The sequence below is a fragment of the Mustelus asterias genome, chromosome 21 (assembly GCF_964213995.1).
Source record: "Mustelus asterias chromosome 21, sMusAst1.hap1.1, whole genome shotgun sequence".
Lineage (NCBI taxonomy): Eukaryota > Metazoa > Chordata > Chondrichthyes > Carcharhiniformes > Triakidae > Mustelus > Mustelus asterias.
This window is the reverse complement of record NC_135821.1, coordinates 6,008,590-6,022,964: the sequence shown is the minus strand read 5'-3', so window position 1 is coordinate 6,022,964 and position 14,375 is coordinate 6,008,590. Positions and strand designations below refer to the sequence as shown.

Here is a 14,375-nt window from a genome sequence, read left to right as displayed (position 1 = left end):
CTTTCCTTCTGCCTTCCTTGAACCTTACAGCAAAACTAGGAGGACAGAGGAGGCGTCTGCTCGGAGGCACCTGTTAATGGTGTTTGTGGAAGAGAGTTGCCTGTGTGAGCTAGCATACAGTTACATTTCTAGCTTTATTGCTCCCTGCTAAAGCACATAGACCATACACAGTTCATGTGGAGCCATATATTAACAGACGATGGGATGTCATACCACTGGGCAGTCCCTACTGAGATTAATCTTTAAATTCCAGAGAAGCTCAGGCTCTGAGAATAAATAAAATATTTATTGGGCTGAATACTGGCTGGTATTTACTGGGATATCGCTACTCAATCTTCAAGAACAGTTTGACGATTGTAGTGCAATAATTATAAGATGAGAAAGATTAAAATATTATTTAAACTTGTGCTGTTATTGTTTGCCAGTATTAAACTGGAAGGTGATAGCAGAGGTCTTTAAGATTACGAAGGTGTAGAGTTGGAAAAGATTTAGTCCCTCGAGCCTGTTCCACTGCCATTCAGTAAGATCGTGGATAATCTGTAACCTAACCCCATATATCAGTGTTGCCATCACTGAATCCCCCACTGTCAACATCCTTGGGGTTATCATTGACCAGAAACTCAACTGGACTCACCACATAAACACAGTGGCTACAAGAGCAGGTCAGAGGCTAGGAATACTGCGGTGAGTAACTCACCTCCTGACTTCCCCAAGGCCTAACCCCAAAAGCACAAGTCGGGAGTGTGATGGAATTCTTCCCACTTGCGTGGATGAGCGCAGCTCCAACAACACTCAGGAAGCTTGACACCTCTGCTGTTTGTGATATATATAAATGATTTGGAGGAAGACGTAGCTGGTGTGATCAGTAAGTTTGCGGACGACACAAAGATTGCTGGAGTTGCGGATAGTGATGAACATTGTCAGAGAATACAGCAGGATATAGATGGGCTGGAACATTGGGCGGAGAAATGGCAGATGGAATTTAATCCAGACAAATGCGAAGTGATGCATTTCAGTAGATCTCATGTAAGGGGGAGCTATACAATAAATGGCAGAACCATCAGGAGTATAGACACACAGAGGGATCTGGGTGTACAAGTCCACAGATCCTTAAAGGTGGCAGCACAGGTGGAGAGGGTGGTGAAGAAGGCATATGGCATGCTTGCCTTTATTGGACGGGGCATAGAGTATAAAAGTTGGCATATGATGTTGCAGCTGTATAGAACGTTGGTTAGGCCACACTTGGAATACTGCATCCAGTTCTGGTCGCCACCCTACCAGAAGGACGTGGAGGCTTTGGCGAGAGTACAGAAAAGGTTTACCAGGATGTTGCCTGGTCTTAGTTATGAGGAGAGAGTGCAGAATGTAGTGTTACAGTCATTGCTAAGGTTCAACACAGATGTCAGGGGGACACAGAGGGTGGTGGGGGCCTGGAATGCATTGCCAAGCAAGGTGATTGAGGCGGACCCGCTGGGATCGTTTAAGACTTATCTAGATAGCCACATGAACAGACTGGGAATAGAGGGATACAAACGAATGGTCTAATTGGGCATATGAGCGGCGCAGGCTTGGAGGGCCGAAGGGCCTGTTCCTGTGCTGTTTTGTTCTTTGTTCTAAAGCAGCCACATCCACAAACATCCACTCCCTTCACCAACAATGCTCAGTAGCAGCAGTGTGTACTATCTACAAGGTGCACTGCAGCAATTCACTAAAGATCCTTAGACAGCACCTTCCAAACCCACGACCTCTTCCATCTAGAAGGACAAGGGCAGCAGATACATGGGGAACACCACCACCTGCAAGTTTCCCTCCAATCCACTCACCATCCTGACTTGGAAATATATCGGCCGTTCCTTCGCAGTCACTAGGCCAAAATCCTGGAATTCTCTCCCTAACGGCATTGTGGGTCAACCAACGACACGTGGACTGCAGCGATTCAAGAAGGCAGCTCACCACCACCTTCTCAAGGGGCAACTAGGGATGGGCAATAAATGCTGGCCCAGCCAGCGACGCCCATGTCCCACGAATGAATTTTCTTAAAAACCTGTCTTTGTCCTGGATCCTTTAATACCTTTGATTAACAGAAATTTATCAATCGCAGATTTAAAATTAATAATTGGCCCAAAATCAGCCATCGTTTTTGGAAGAGACTTTCTGATGTCCATTGTCCTTGCTGAAAGATCTGAATTTTTATCCCCTAATCCTAGATTCCTCAACCAGCGGAAATAATTTCTCTCTAACTACCCTATCAGTTCTCCTTAATAGCTTAAAACTTTGATCAAATCTCTCCTTAATCTTCCAAATGCCGGTTTGTGTTAATCTCCTCATGTGATTTAACTCTTGGGAGTCCTGCTATCATTCCGGCAAATCTATGCTGCATTCTCTCCAGGACAATATGTCCTGAAGGTGCCGTGCCAGAACTGCTCACAGCACTTTTTGCTTTCCTATTTACCGGGCATTTGTTCCCTGACCTGTTTTCAACAGAAACAAGAGAAATTTATTAGTTGCTTTTTTTTTTCGGTGGGACATGGGCGTCGCTGGCTGGCCAGCATTTATTGCCCATCCCTGGTTGCTGTTGAGAAGATGTGTTGAGCTGCCTTCTTGAAACTTTGATACAACTGAGTGTCTCGCTCGGCCATTTCAGAGGGCAGTTGAGAGTCAACCACATTGTTGTAGCCCTGGAGTCACGTGTAGGCCAGACCGGGTAAGGACGGCAGATTTCCTTCCCTAAAGGACATTAGTGAACCAGATGGGTTTTTCCGACAATCCACAATGGTTTCATGGTCAGCAGTAGATTCTTAATTCCAGATTTTCTTTTTGTATTGAGCTCAAATTCCACCTCATTTTTGCACGGTGGCACAGTGATTAGCAGTGCTGTCTCTCAGCGCCAGGGACCCGGGTTCAAATCCAGCCTCGGGTGACAGTGCGGAGTTTGCACGGTCTCCCCGTGTCTGCGTGGGTTTCCTCCGGGTGCTCCGGTTTCCTCCCACAGTCCATGGATGTGTGGGTTAGGGTGGATTGGCCGTGCTAAATTGCCCCCTAGTGTCAGGGGGACTAGCAGGATAAATACGTGGGGTAGTGGAGATGGGGGCTGGGTGGGATTGTAGGGGCAGGCTTGATGGGCTGAATGTAGGGATTCTGTGATTCCATGATCTGCCGTGGAGGGATTCGAACCCGGGTCCCCAGAACATTAGCTGAGTTTCTGGATTAATAGCCTGGCGATAATACCACTCGGCCTTCACTTCCCCCTCGCAAGATAATCATTGCCGCGTTCCCGTTCCGCTAGATGTTAATTTAAAATGTGGCTTTGTTTCCATGTGTTGCAGGTGCTGAACATGCACGGCTGATCCTGCAGCCGCTGCGGGGGAGCCCACACAATAAATGGGCAGAGTGCAACACTTCGACACAGGCTAACTGCAGCGCCTCACCATGCGCCCAGCAAGTCAAGGTAACGCTTGCCATTGTAACGTTGCGCAGCAAGCCAGCGATACCGATCTTCCTGCTAGCTCAGTGGAACGTTTCACAGAGTTTGCAGTGAGCCGCAGGCCTGGTACTCAATCTCCGATTTGTACTTGGTCGTCCGTTCTCAGCTCAGTGAGATTATCGAGTCCCTGTAAGAGGTATTTTCTGAAGGGTGTCCCCCTTGGGGTGCCCTGTGTTGGTTGAACCTCACTCAACCAATGCATAGACTGCGAAAGACAGCATATATTTAAAGAACGAAAGGGAATTTATTTGTGAATGTATGCATCAGGAGAGACACAGTCATTGAGGGTTGACTGTGCTCTCTGACCTAATATTTCCAGGTAAAATTATTATTGGCCAAGGCGCACACTACAGGGTTAAAAATATAGTTTTAAGTTTATAATACTTGGTTAATTTGTGGATATACAGTTTATAATACCGTTGCAATTTATAATACCTTTGCATATATTGTTCCAGGCACATTGTGAATTCTTATTATATATAAATATAATATATATAAATAAAATAAGGCACTTTATAATTACCTTACCGTCGTCTGCTTATTATGGTAAATCTAAAATGAAGGGCCTCATACTAAGAATTCTATACTACCCCCCTGTATCACTACTTCAAAGGGACGTTGGGGCTGTGCATCCCAGTGTCCTGGACAATGTTTAAACTCAATTAACATCAAGAAAACAACTTATCTCAAGGCTGTTTGTGGAGTCTGCTTCGCCTTTCGCAACCTCAGGACGTCCCTGAGAACTTCACAGCTGGTGAAGTGGTTTCTGAAGTTAGGTGCTATTGGGATGTAGGAAACGCAGCGGGCAATTTGCACGCAGCACGTTCCCGCGTGGGACAGTGTCCTCGTGATCTGTTCTGGGTGTTAATTGAAGGATGAATATCAAAAGTGCCTTAAGGTCTTTTAGGTCCACTTGATAGAACAAATGGGGATCTTGGTTTCAAATCCCATCTGTGGGTGGCGCGGTGGCACAGCGGTTAGCACTGCTGCCTCACAGCACCAGGGACCCGGGTTCGATTCTGACCTTGGGTGACTGTGGAGTTTGCACGTTCTCCCAGTGTCTGCGCAGGTTTCCTCCGGGTGCTCTAGTTTCCTCCTACAGTCCAAAGATGTGCAGATTAGGTGCCTTGACCATGCTAAATTGCTCCTTAGTGTCCAAAGATGTGCAGGTTAAGTGGATTGGCCATGCTCAATTGTTCCTTAGTGTCCAAAGATGTGCGGGTTAGATGGATTGGCCATGCTAAATTGCTCCTTGATGTCCAAAGATGTGCAGGATAGGTGGATTGGCCATGCTAAATTGTCCCTTAATGTCAGGGGGTTATCAAGGTAAATATGTGAGGTTATGGGGATAGGAGCTGGGTGGGATTGTTGTAGGTGCAGACTCGATGGGCCGAATGGCTTCCCACGTACACGGTAGGGGTTCTACGATTCTATGAAAGACAACACAGTGTAAACACTCTCTCCATACTTCAGAATTGCCAGCCTAGACTTTGAACTCGAGTCCCTGGAGAGGGATTGGAGCCACAACCTTCTGACCTCGGGCAAGAGTGGGACTCAAATGAGCTGCGGCTGACAGCTGACACTGTGGCCTGGTAGCTAACCCATCATCTTGCGTTGTCAGTCATGGTAACGTAGCCATGTTTGAAGTAACTATTATATTGTGACGTGGAGCTGGAAGGAGGTGAGAGCGATATCAGAGTGCAGGATGTCACCTATTGAGTCATAGACAACAGCAACCATAGACAACAGCAAAAGAGCTGACTCTCTGTCACACCAACCCGCATTGACCAGAAACTCTTGACTTATTTCATAGAACACCCTGCAGCACTTAAGAGGTTTGAATGTGGCCACTCGAGAACCAAACGACTGTGTGAAGACATGTCAGCGAGGTACGTTTCGCTTTCCCTAGAGCACAAGTGAGCACGAATGCAACTAAAATTCAACCTGTGATCGGATTTAGCCGGTCGCTATGATTTCATTTATTTAGAGGGAGGCTGTCCAGAGTGGGAAAGCAGCAAATGCTTCACTCGAAGGGCGGAAGTCTCCCGCACAAAAAGCCGTGGACGGTGGATCAATAGATTTTTGTTGGGTGAAGACGCAAAAGGAAATGGAGTGATGGATGCAGAGGCCCAGACAGGATCTGCTAGAATGCTGGAACAGACTCGAAGGGCTGAATGGCCTCATCTTGTTCCTCTGTAAAGTGAGATTTCTGCAGTGTGCATGAGTGAGGCTGCAAGAATAGGTTTGGGTCCTGCACAGTGCCACAGTGGTTAGCACTGCTGCCTCACAGCGCCAGGAACTTGGATTCGATTCCGAGCTTGGGTCACTTCTGTGAGTTTGCACGTTCTCCCCCCCGTTTCTGCGTGGGTTTCCTCCGGGTGCTCCGGTTTCCCCTCTCAGTCCAAAAGACGTGCTGGTTAGGGTGCATTGGCCGTGCTAAATTCTCCCTCAGTGTACCCAAGCAGGCACCGGAGTGTGGCGACTAGGGGATTTTCACTGTAACTTCATTGCAGTGTTAATGTAAGCCTACTTGTAACGCTAATAAATAAACTTTAGCTTTAAATTTTAAACTTATGAAACTTCATAAGCGACATGGTGGCACAGGGTAGGTGGATTGGCCATGCTAAATTGCCCCTTACTGTCCCAAGATGTGCCGGTTAGGGGGATTAGAGGGGTAAATACATGGAGTTACAGGGATAGGGTAGGATTCTCTCGGAAGGTCAGTGCAGACTCAATGGGCCAAGTGGCCTCCTTCTGCACTGAAGGGATTCTATGATTCTAATGGGAGCAGTGTGCAGCTGCCGACATAGCTACCACACAAAGGTAAATATAGCAGGAATAACAAAACAAATGTCATTTATTATCGATTGAGGTAGATGTTGGCACCCGTGGAGCATCGGCGAAACCTGTAAATTTTAACCTATTGCCCACATTGTGTGTAAATTCTTTCTTGTGACCTCAATTTGCACCTGCTGCTTTTTTCTTATTTGATTGTGAGATGTGACTCACAGGAAAGACCAGTATTTAATGACCTTTCCCTAATTGCTCTACCATCACTGGTTGGTACGTGACCTCAGACCTTTGTATCTTTTTCCCGACGGAGGAAGGTGGAAGAGAGAATGTCCGGGGTGCGTGGGGTCCTTAATTATGCTGGCTGCTTACCCGAGGCAGTGGGAAGTGTAGACAGAGTCAATGGATGGGAGGCTGGTTTGAGTGATGGACTGGGGTTCATTCACTCAAAGAAGGTTTGGTTTGTGCTCACTGCCACCCTGATTGTCTTGTTCTGCTGAGTGCTGTCAAGTTAACACTGTGTGGACATGTCACACTCCAACCGTTATTCTTCAGTGGAGTCCAGGTGAACACGCAGGAGTTGTGTTGGTTTGTTAGAGGTTTACGGTGTCCACACGTGCTGGATATACACACACACACACACACATACGCGGTTACACACCAATACTCAGGCCTGCACGACAGAGCAAAACTGTGGTTCTACGGCTGTAACTATAGCACACGTCCCATTTATATTGCAGACCCAACGCGGTGGCACAGTGGGTTAGCACTGCTGCCTCACCGCTCCAGGGATGCGGGTTCGATTCCCGGCTTGGGTCACTGTCTGTACGGAGTCTGTACGTTCTCCCCGTGTCTGCGTGGGTTTCCTCCGGGTGCTCCGGTTTCCTCCCACAGTCCGAAAGAGGTGCTGGTTAGGGTGCATTGGCCGTGCTAAATTCTCCCTCTGTGTAACTGAACAGGCACCGGAGTGTGGCGACTGGGGGATTTTCACAGTAACTTCATTGCAGTGTTAATGTAAGCCTTACTTGTGACACTAATAAATTAACTTTAAACATTAAGGATGGGAGTGAACCTGGGTTCCTGCTGTGAGGCAACAGTGTTAATCACGGTGCCACCTTAGTATGCCTCTGGGTGCTCCAGTTTCCTCCCACACTCCAAAGATGGGCGGGTTAGGTGGATTGGACGTGCCAAATTAACCCTTAGTGTCCCGGGATGTGATGGGTTAGAGGGATTGCAGGGTAACAAAGCGGGGATAGGGCCTGGGTGGGATTGTTGTCAGTGCAGACTCAAGGGGCTGAATGGCCTCCTCCTGCACTGTAGGGATTCTGTGTTTCAAATGTGAACCTTTATTGAACTGCGTGGAAATCATATGTGAGATATAGAACCATAGAAAATTACAGCTCAGAAACAGGCCTTTTAGCCCTTCTTGTCTGTGCCGGACCATTTTATGCCTAGTCCCACTGACCTGCACTTGGACCATATCCCTCCACACCCCTCTCATCCATGAACCCGTCCAAGTTTTTCTTAAATGTTAAAAGTGGCATTTACCACTTTATCCGGCAGCTCATTCCACACTCCCACCACTCTCTGCGTGAAGAAGCCCCCCCTAATATTCCCTTTAAACTTTTCTCCTTTCACCCTTAACCCATGCCCTCTGGTTTTTTTTCTCCCCTAGCCTCAGTGGAAAAAGCCTGCTTGCATTCACTCTATCTATACCCATCAAAATCTTATACACCTCTATCAAATCTCCCCTCATTCTTCTCCGCTCCAGGGAATAAAGTCCCAACCTATTCAATCTCTCTCTGTAACTCAGCTTCTCAAGTCCTGGCAACATCCTTGTGAACCTTCTCTGCACTCTTTCAACCTTATTTACATCCTTCCTGTAACTAGGTGACCAAAACTGTACACAATATCCCTTGTACTATACCTTACATAGGGAAGGAAAGGAGAGAGTGCAGAATGTAGTGTTACAGTCATTGCTAGGGTGTAGAGAGAGATCAATTTAATGCTGGACAGGTCCATTCAAAGATCTGACAGCAGCAGGGAAGAAGCTGTTCTCGAGTCGGTCGGTACGTGACCTCAGACTTTTGCATCTTTTTCCCGACGGAAGAAGGTGGAAGAGAGAATGTCCGGGATGAGAGGGGTCCTTAATTATGCAGGCTGCTTTGCTGAGGCAGCGGGAAGTGTAGACAGAGTCAATGGATGGGAGGCTGATTTGCGTGATGGATTGGGCTTTGTTCACTCAAAGGAGAGTTGAGCTTCTGCCTGAAAGGGAACAGTTTGCCGGGCTGTGGCAAAAGAGCAGCAAACTAACCGGCAGCTCTTGCAAAGGGCCAGCATGGACAAAATGGGCCGAATGACTTCCCGCCTTGCAGTTTGATTTTATTTGTGGCTCTTCTTTCCCTAGACTCCCGAAAGCAGAAACAGATGAGGAGGAGGAAGACTTGTACACCAGCGGGTTCAAATGCCATCACTCGGAGCTCACCAGAGATAGCAGTGGCCAGTCTCCACGGTGCAGCCAGAAGTGGGAATCCGGTAAGATTTCTGAACAGACCTGTCACATCCTGGGAACATAGGGATTGTTGGACCATCTCTTTCGCCTTCATCCATTCTGCCCATCACTTGATACAGTGGTAATGGAGTTATTGAGCGGCATGGTGGCTCAGTGGTTAGCACTGCTGTCGCACAGGATCCCAGGTTCGATTCCGGCGTTGGGTGACTGTGTGGAGTTTGCACGTTCTCCCCATGTCTGCGTGGGTTTCCTCCAGGTGCTCCGGTTTCCTCCCACACTCCAAAGGGGGTTAGGGGGATTGGCCATGCTAAATTGCCTCTTCGTGTCCAAAGATGTGCGGGTTAGGTGGATTGGCCATGCTAAATTGCCCCTTAGTGTCCAAAGATGTGCTGGTTAGGTGCATTGGCCATGCTAAATTGCCTCTTCGTGTCCAAAGATGTGCGGGTTAGGTGGATTGGCCATGCTAAATTGCCCCTTAGTGTCCAAAGATGTGCAGGTTAGGGGGATTGGCCATGCTAAATTACACCTTGATATCCCAAAATGTATAGGTTAGGTGGATTAGCCATGGGAAATGTGTGTGGTTATAGAGATAGGGGAGGGGAGAGGTACTTGGTAAGATACTCTGTCAGAGAGTTGGTGCAGACTTGAAGGCCTCTTCTGCACTATGGGGGATTCTATGATGACCGATCATAGTGATCAATCTCTATCGGTGAATCTATAGACACAGACGTGAGGTGAGGAAAAGTCCCCAGTGGTGGGGGGATTGGGGAACCATAGTTCCAAAGTCACCTCGGGGAAGTGATGGCCAAGTGATATTATTGCTGGACTATTAATCCAGAAACTCAGCTAATGTTCTGGAAGACCCGGGTTCGAATCCCGCCACGGCAGATGGTGGAATTCAGTAATTTAAAAAATCTGGAATTAAGAACCTACTGAGACCATGAAACGATTGTCGGAAAAACCCATCTGGGTCACTAATGTCCTTTAGGGAAGGAAATCTGCCGTCCTTACCCGGTCTGGCTTACATGTGACTCCCGAGCCACAGCAATGTGGTTGACTCTCAGCTGCCCTCAGGCAACTAGGGATGGGCAATAAATGCTGGCCCAGCCAGCGACGCCCATGTCCCGCGAATGAATTTAAAAAACCTATTCCCCCTAAGCTGCACTCCCCGTTACGCCATGTCTGAAGTTATTCATCGATTGGATCCCAAAAGTGTATGTTGTAAGAACTGATATTTAACGTGTTTGAATGAATCGTCGCTGCCTGATTCTGCCATCGTCTGAGTCTGTTCCGTGGACTGACCACCCCTTTATTGTTGTTGTTCCTTTGAAGGAGAAGGAAGTGGTGTCTGTTTTACTGTCCCATCTCACCAACGCGCTGCAACACATCGGATCCACTTACGGAGCCACTTTCCGCACTCGACTGAACACAGTGCCCGAGCCCAATGCGCATCTTGGGGCATCTTATTTGTAAGGATAACTTTTCTTTCTCTCTTTTGTTGCTCAGTTGCATGCTGCAGCCTCCTTCCTTCACTCGGGTGTTAGTGCTGTTTTCGGTTTAGATTAAAAGCGAGGTAGTGCGGACCCTGGAAATCTGAAATCGAAACAGAAAATGCTGGGGGAAAAAAACCCAGCAGCATCTGTGGAGAGAGAAAAACAAGAGTTAATCTTTCGAGTGCAGTATGAATCTTCTTCGAAAGAAGACTCACGGGGACTCGATCGTTAACTCTATCCTTCTCTCCGCAGATGCTGCCAGACCTGTTAAATTTTTCCAGCACTTTCTGCGTGTTGGGGTCACTAACTAAAGAAGAAACTTGCGTTTGACTTTCACAACTTCAAGTTGTTCCGAAGTGCTTCCTGGTCACAAGTTGTTCCGAAGTGCTTCTCGGGCACTTCTTGTGTGTCGTCACTGTTGTAATGAAGCGGGGGGCAGGGGGGAAAGCAGAGAGTTCATACACCGCAAGATCCCGCAAACAGCAACGAGATAATGACCAGACTGTCTTTTTTTGAATTTTCTGTTCAGAGGAATATCAATATTGGCAGCCCTATCCTTCAGGTGCCCGGTGGCCTTGGGATCCTGTTGCCCAACTGGGAGAGCAGCTCACGGTGGTTAGCACCACTGCCTCACAGCGCCAGGGACCCGGGTTTGATTCCCAGCCTTGGGTCTCTGTCTGTGCGGAGTTTGCACGTTCTCCCCATGTCTGCGTGGGTTTCCTCTGGGTGCTCCGGTTTCCTCCCACAGTCCGAAAGACGTGCTAGTTAGGTGCATTGGCCACGCTACATTCTCCCTCAGTGTACCTGAACAGGCGCTGGAGTGTGGCGACTAGGAAATTTTCACAGTAACTTCATTGCAGTGTTAATGTAAGCCTACTCGTGACTAATAAATAAACTATAAAGTTTAATGTCCCTTGCGAAAATGGCACGCCTGACAGTGCCGTACTCACTCAATATCGGACTAGGATTTTGTGCGGAAGTCTCCCGACTTGGGGACTTTAAAGTTTATTTATTAGTGTCACGAGTAGGCTTGCATTAACACTGCAATGAAGTTACTGTGAAAATCCCCTAGTAGCCACACTCCGGCGCCTGTTCGGGAACACCTGAGGGAGAATTTAGCACGGCCAATGCACCCTAACCAGCACGTCTTTCAGACTGTGGAAGGAAACCGGAGCACCCGGAGGAAACCCACGCAGACACGGGGAGAGGGTGCAAACTCCACACAGACAGTGACCCAAGCCAGGAATCGAACCCGGGTCCCTGGCGCTGTGAGGCAGCAGTGCTAACCACTGTGCCACCGGGCTGCCCCTATGCTGCTGAATTCCCAACCTTCTGACTCGGACATGAGCATGCTGCCCAGTAAGCTACAGCGGCAACAATTACATTGTTATACAGCACCTTTTAACATGGTAAAATGTCCCACGGTGTTTACAGGAACTGCACAGGGAAATATTCGCACAGGTGGAAGAGGTAGGTTTAAGATGCATCCTCGGGGAGGGAAGGGAAGCAAAGTGCTTAAGATCGAGGCACTTGAAAGCACGGCTGCCAAACCGAGAACGCGCCAGAGGCCAGAGTTAGAGGAGCAGAGTTATCTCAGATAGTGGTAGGGCTGGAAAAGGTTACAGAGATAGTGTGTGTGTGTGGGGGGGAAGAGAATTAGGCCATTCAGCCCATCAAGTCCGCTCCGCCATTCGATCATGGCTGATATGCTCCTCCTCCCCATTCTCCTGCCTTCTCCCCATAACCCTTCACCCCATTCCCAATTAAAAATCTGTCTAACTCCTCCTCAAATTTACTCACTGTCCCAGCATCCATCGCACTTTGGGGCAGCGAATTCCACAGATTCACAACCCTTTGGGAGAAGTAGTTTCTCCTCAGCTCTGTTTTAAATTTGCTACCACTTATCCTAAGACTATAGAACAGTACAGCACAGAACAGGCCCTTCGGCCCACGATGTTGTGCCGAGCTTTATCTGAAACCAAGATCAAGCTATCCCACTCCCTACCATCCTGGTGTGCTCCATGTGCCTATCCAATAACCGCTTAAATGTTCCTAAAGTGTCTGAGTCCACTATCACTGCAGGCAGTCCATTCCACACCCTATAAACCTACCTTGGACATCCTTCCTATATCTTCCACCATGAGCCCGATTGTTATGCCCCCTTGTAATAGCTCCATCCACCCGAGGAAATAGTCTTTGAACGTTCACTCTATCTATCCCCTCTCGTCCTAGAATGCCCCACAGGAGGAAGCATCCCGCTCCAGGACATGTTCCTACTTCATGACAGGGACTGACTGTTTCACTCAGAGACCCTTAGATTAGTGAGTGTGAGAAATGGAAAAATGTCACCACGCTGTAAGATGATTAAAGCAGGTGATCGACTAGATAGAGAGAGACACTGTTCCCTCTGGTGGGAGCTTCCAGAACAAAGGGGCGGAAACTTAAAATCGGAACCAGGCCATTTTGGAGTGACGTCAGGAATCACCTCTTCACGCAGAAGGGTCGGGGAAATCTGCTCCCCACCCCCACCCCCCCTGCCCAAAGAGCTGTCGATGCTGGGGCTCAGTTGAAAATTTCAAAGCTGGGATTGATCAATTTTTATTGGGCCAGTGTCGAGCTTTTCGCAATCTCGGTCGGTAGGCGGCATTAAAGTACAGATGAAATGGGATAGCAGAATATAGCTGAGGGACTGAATGGCCACCTCCCATCTCTGCGTAACTGTCCTGAAGCTCTGTCCGTTCCCACCCTGGGTGTTGCCCAATCCATTCCACTATTAAGGAAACTGCATCCGTCATTTTTCAGCGGACAGGATGACGAGAGGTCGAGAGCTGTCCCGCTGTGGATGGAATTGGTCGGGTTGTGTTGATGGTAGTTGTTTCTGCGTTGGTTGAGTTCAGCTGCAATCGGAGTCCAGGGAGTTTTGTTTCTTTAATCAGTGCATTGGTATCTCTCCCAGCAGCAGGTTGGAGCCAGAAAGCACAGAGGCCGCCAGCGACCTGCAAGAAGACGGCATCTCGAGCCTTGGCATCCGCGTTGTACGTCACCAGGGGTTTACTCTGAAGAAAGACCGAGCCTGGAGATACAAGAAGTCAGGTGGGGAAATGCTTTGCTTTACTTCCTCACCACTGCCTCCCTGAAGGCACCAACTCGGAAGACATGGCCTCCACCATTTGTTCGCCTCACTCTTGAGTTGCGGCAGTGTGGTAGATCGGTGGCAGCACAGTGGGTTAGCGCTGCTGCCTCACAGCGCCAGGGACCCGGGTTCAATTCCAGGCTCGGGCCACTGTCTGTGCGGAGTTTGCACGTTCTCCCCGTGTCTGCGTGGGGTTTCCTCCGGGTGCTCCGGTTTCCTCCCGCAGTCCAAAGATGTGCGGGTTAGGTGGATTGGCCATGATAAATTGACCCTAGTGTCGGTGGGGGCGGGGGGGGGGTGGATTAGCAATGTAAATATGTGGGGTTACGGGAATAGGACCTAGGTGTGATTGTGGTCAGTGCAGGCTCGATGGGTCAAATGGCCTCCTTCTGCACAGTTGGGCTTCTATGATTCTGTCTGCAAGATGTGCTGCACCCGTCACGCACTCCTGTCCATGAATGTGGCTGATAAGCATTTAGTGAATTAGGAGCGACACGATGGCACAGTGGTTAGCACTGTTGCCTCAAAGCGCCAGGGACCCGGGTTCGATTCCTGGCTTGGATCACTGCCTGTGCGGAGTCTGCACGTTCTCCCCGTGTCTGCGTGGGTTTCCTCCGGGTGCTCCGGTGTCCTCCCACAGTCCGAAAGACGCGCTGGTTAGGGTACATTGGCCGTGCTAAATTCTCCCTCAGTGTCCCCGAACAGGCGCCGGAGTGTGGCGACTAGGGGATTTTCACAGTAACTTCATTGCAGTGTTATGACACTTGTGACACTAATAAATAAACTTAAACTGAATTAGTTGCCGCACTGACATATTGGCGGTGGGAGGTATTCAAAATTACAATACATGGAATTTACAGCACAGAAATAGGCCACACAGCCCGCTGGTCCGGGCTGGCAGTGTTCCACATGAACCTCCCCCAGCCTACATCATCTCTGCCGAGTATGCCCTTCGAATCCTTT

At 48.7% G+C, this 14,375-nt stretch overlaps 1 protein-coding gene across 3 annotated transcripts in view; it reads left to right on the top strand.

The window, feature by feature from the left end:
- Positions 1–14,375, top strand: part of LOC144509042 (uncharacterized) — a 53,195-nt gene that overhangs the window by 18,309 nt on the left and 20,511 nt on the right. For 2 of the 3 annotated variants that reach the window (XM_078237320.1, XM_078237321.1), the window contains 5 exons: positions 3,327–3,448; positions 5,298–5,373; positions 8,682–8,809; positions 10,119–10,255; positions 13,236–13,372. In XM_078237320.1, the coding sequence (XP_078093446.1) occupies positions 3,327–3,448; positions 5,298–5,373; positions 8,682–8,809; positions 10,119–10,255; positions 13,236–13,372 (600 nt within the window). The remainder of the gene's footprint in view (positions 1–3,326; positions 3,449–5,297; positions 5,374–8,681; positions 8,810–10,118; positions 10,256–13,235; positions 13,373–14,375) is intronic. The other variant, XM_078237322.1, reaches the window with a different exon arrangement.